Consider the following 3,855-nt stretch of genomic DNA (forward strand, 5'->3'; position numbering starts at 1 on the left):
GACCAAGAGGACTACCCATTGTTTACTTTGCCTTCTGCTGGAAAACCTATTGTTGTTTCAGTGAGTGTCAATAAGGTTGACCTTTCGATGGAACTGGACACTGGGGCTTCCTTATCTATAATGAGTAAAGACACTTATTCCTCTCTTTCTTCTACTCTTCCTCCAATTTCTCCTTCTCATGTCATTCTAACTACGTATACTGGAGAGAAGATCAAGCCAGTCGGTGCTATAGATGTTGATGTTCGTTATCAGTCCCAGACTGCTACTCTACCACTGGTGATAGTTCCTGGAAATGGACCTACTCTACTGGGTCGTAATTGGTTGGAAGTTATCCGACTAGATTGGTCCCTTATTAATCATATTAATTATAATTGTTCTTTTTCTTCTTTAGGTGAAGTACTCCAGAAGCACGCTCCAGTATTTCGTTCGGAATTGGGGAAGCTGCGGGACTTCACAGCCAAGATTCACGTCCAGTCAGATGCGAAACCGAAGTTCTACCGACCACGTCCTGTCGCTCTATCGCTGAGACAAAAGGTATTCGACGAGATAGATCGCCTAAGGGGTTTAGGAGTTATTACACCTGTAAAGTACTCAGAGTGGGCTGCACCCATAGTTCCCATTGTAAAGACTGATGGGTCTATTCGATTGTGCGGGGACTACAAAGTTACTGTGAACCCAGTTCTGTTAACTGATACATATCCACTACCTCGATCAGAGGATCTGTTCGCTGCCCTAGCTGGAGGAAAGATCTTCTCGAAACTTGATTTAAAGCACGCTTACCTTCAGATACCGCTAGATGAGGCTTCCAAGAAATTTACAACCATCAATACCCCTAAAGGGCTCTTCCAATATGAGCGCCTTCCTTTTGGAGTCTCATCAGCACCCTCATTATTTCAACGTACAATTGAGAACTTACTTAGTCACTTGCAGCATGTATGTGTCTACATAGACGACATACTCGTTACTGGTACTGATGATGCTGATCACCTCAATAATCTTCATGCTGTTTTGCAAACTCTAGAGGAGGCAGGACTCACTTTAAAGCAGTCCAAGTGTAAATTTGGTGTTCCATCAGTTGAGTACTTGGGACACATCATTGATTCAGATGGTCTACATCCTTCAGAAGCCAAAGTGAAGGCTATTCGAGAAGCGCCTACTCCTACTAACGTCACGGAACTGAAATCCTTCTTAGGACTATTGAACTATTACCACAAATTTCTACCAGATGTAGCCACTGTATTATCTCCTCTTCATCTACTCCTTCGAAAAGATACTCCCTGGAAATGGTCTCAGGACCAAGAGAAAGCATTCCAAAAGGCTAAAGCCATGCTTCATTCCTCCTCTGTCTTAACGCATTATGATGAGAAGAAGCCACTCGTGGTAGCTTGTGATGCTTCACCTTACGGACTAGGAGCAGTCCTCAGCCACAGGATGTCTGATGGGACTGACCTGCCAGTTGCATATGCTTCCCGTACTCTCTCAGCAGCTGAAAAGAAGTACTCTCAGTTGGAGAAGGAAGCTCTAGCAATTATCTTTGCTGTTCGCAAATTTCATGATTACATTTATGGTAGAAAATTTGTCCTTCATTCTGACCATAAACCACTACAGTTTCTCCTGAGCGAGTCTAAACAGATTCCTCTACTTGCCTCATCTCGTATCCAACGTTGGGCAATTGCACTATCAGAATTAATTCCACATGCAGATGCATTGAGCAGACTACCACTTCCTAACTTCCCTTCTTCTGTCCCTGTACCACAAGATGTAGTGCTAATGTTTGAACATATTTCAGAAGCTATAGTTTCAGCTGATGATATTAAGATGTGGACAGATAAAGATCCAAACTTATCAAGGTTACGTCAGATAGTACTCACTGGAGGGGAGGTACCTGATGATGCTCCACAACTGAAACCTTATTCGTACTGTTTCGTAGAACTCAGTGTAGCTAATGGATGTCTCCTTCGAGGCTCAAGAGTGATTGTTCCACCCCAGGGTCAGTCAGCTATTCTTCTTCAATTACATGAAGCACATCAGGGAATGTCGAAAATGAAGAGTCTAGCCCGCTGCTATTTCTGGTGGCCTGGATTAGACAAGGCAATTGAAGATCTAGTAAAGAAATGTAAGGCATGCCAAGAAAACAGGGCTCTCCCTCCTCAAACTCCTGTACACCCATGGGAAGTTCCAAAGACTCCATGGACACGACTTCATATAGACCATGCTGGTCCTTTCCTGGGACACTACTCCCTCATTCTGGTAGATGCTCACTCTCGCTGGTTAGAAGTATGCATTGTACCTTCTACTTCCTCTGAAGCGACTATCAAAGTCCTTCGTCACATATTCTCTACTCATGGTCTTCCTCATCAGTTGGTCTCTGATAATGGACCTTCATTTACTAGTCAAGAATTTAAGAAATTCATGTCTCTAAATGGTATTCGCCATTCACTAACAGCTCCTTACCATCCGAGGTCTAACGGTCTAGCAGAAAGAGCAGTGCAGACATTTAAGAATGCTATTAAGAAGATGGAAGGACCACTACATGAAAGAATTGCTCGATTCCTTTTCTCTTACCGAATCACTCCTCAATCTACTACTGGGCAATCCCCAGCTGAACTCTTAATGGGACGTAGATTAAGATCAGTCTTAGATACTGCTCACCCAGATTTCACTCTACCTTCACAGAAAGAGAAGACTAAAAGCAATGCAAGATCATTCAAGCTACATGACAAGCTGTTTGCAAGGAACTACTCTGGGAAGCCATTATGGATTCCTGTGGTTGTCTGTAAGGTCACTGGACCATTGTCTTACCATGTTGAAACTATGGATGGTTTAGTGCTTAAAAGACATGCTGATCAGCTCAGAAAAAGGTACACTGAAGACTCTGAGCCAGATACCCTTCCGGAGGACAGTGATTGGGATGATGATTTCACTCCATTGATTCCTAACGTGCCTCCACCTCCTGCTCCGCCTCCTTTGCCCCCACCGATTCGTCGATCGACTCGTTCAAGGATGACTACTGATCATGGGCCGTATGTATGTTAACTTAAGAGGGGAGGGGTGTTATATATTGATATATTATTTTGGTATTGATTCCTATTATTATTTTCTAAGGCATTTTGATTACAGTTATTTCTAGTATTATTATTATTGTTATTATGATTATTATTACTACTATTGTTATTACAATTATTATTATTACTATTATTAATTATTATTATTATTGCATTGCTGTACGATGTTATTTCTTTTCCTTCTAGCTGATGCTTATGATTTACTATGCTTATTAGTTCATGTATACGGATTCTGATTGTTGTGTAATGTTTTGTCATTGTGATGTAATATGATGTAATACTGTTTGTATATAAGTGTATGCTCTTTTCATTTTTGTCAGAAGAGATTTTAGCCTTTTTACAATAATCAATATTTACAAAATACGAAGGTCAAGCTCTCTCCATTCGGTCACTACAGGAAGTTTGTATAAAGTCGAGTAAGACGGATCAATTCAGACAAGGGGACACAGTGCCTATCAACCGTTCTGGTTTGGACACATGCCCAGTAGCAATGATGGAGCGGTATTTCAGATTGGCAAAGATTGAATCCTCTTCTGAGCTTTGTCTATTTAGGCCAATAGTTAACACAAAGAATGGGGAGTCTCTCAGGTCGTCTGGGAGCCTCAGCTATACAAGAATGAGGGAGATTGTGCTTGGGAAGCTAGGAGGTCTTGGATATAATACTCAGGATTTTGGTCTGCATAGTTTTAGAGCAGGTGGAGCTACGGCAGCAGCTAACACTCCCAATTTGCCGGATAGACTATTCAAGCGGCATGGGAGATGGAAGTCAGAGTCAGCTAAAGATGGCTAC

The 3,855-nt window shown here is 42.0% G+C and overlaps 1 protein-coding gene across 1 annotated transcript in view; it reads left to right on the top strand.

Moving 5' to 3' along the window:
- LOC100634030 (uncharacterized protein K02A2.6-like) overlaps window positions 1-3,131 on the top strand; it is a 4,225-nt gene extending 1,094 nt beyond the window's left edge. The window contains exon 2 of the mRNA XM_020000431.1: window positions 2-3,131. Within this exon, the coding sequence (XP_019855990.1) occupies window positions 2-3,036 (3,035 nt within the window). The 3' untranslated portion in view covers window positions 3,037-3,131. The remainder of the gene's footprint in view (window position 1) is intronic.
- The last annotated feature ends 724 nt before the right edge of the window (window positions 3,132-3,855 follow it).

This window comes from Amphimedon queenslandica, unplaced genomic scaffold (genome assembly GCF_000090795.2).
Source record: "Amphimedon queenslandica unplaced genomic scaffold, v1.1 AMPQUscaffold_13191, whole genome shotgun sequence".
NCBI classification, from domain to species: domain Eukaryota; kingdom Metazoa; phylum Porifera; class Demospongiae; order Haplosclerida; family Niphatidae; genus Amphimedon; species Amphimedon queenslandica.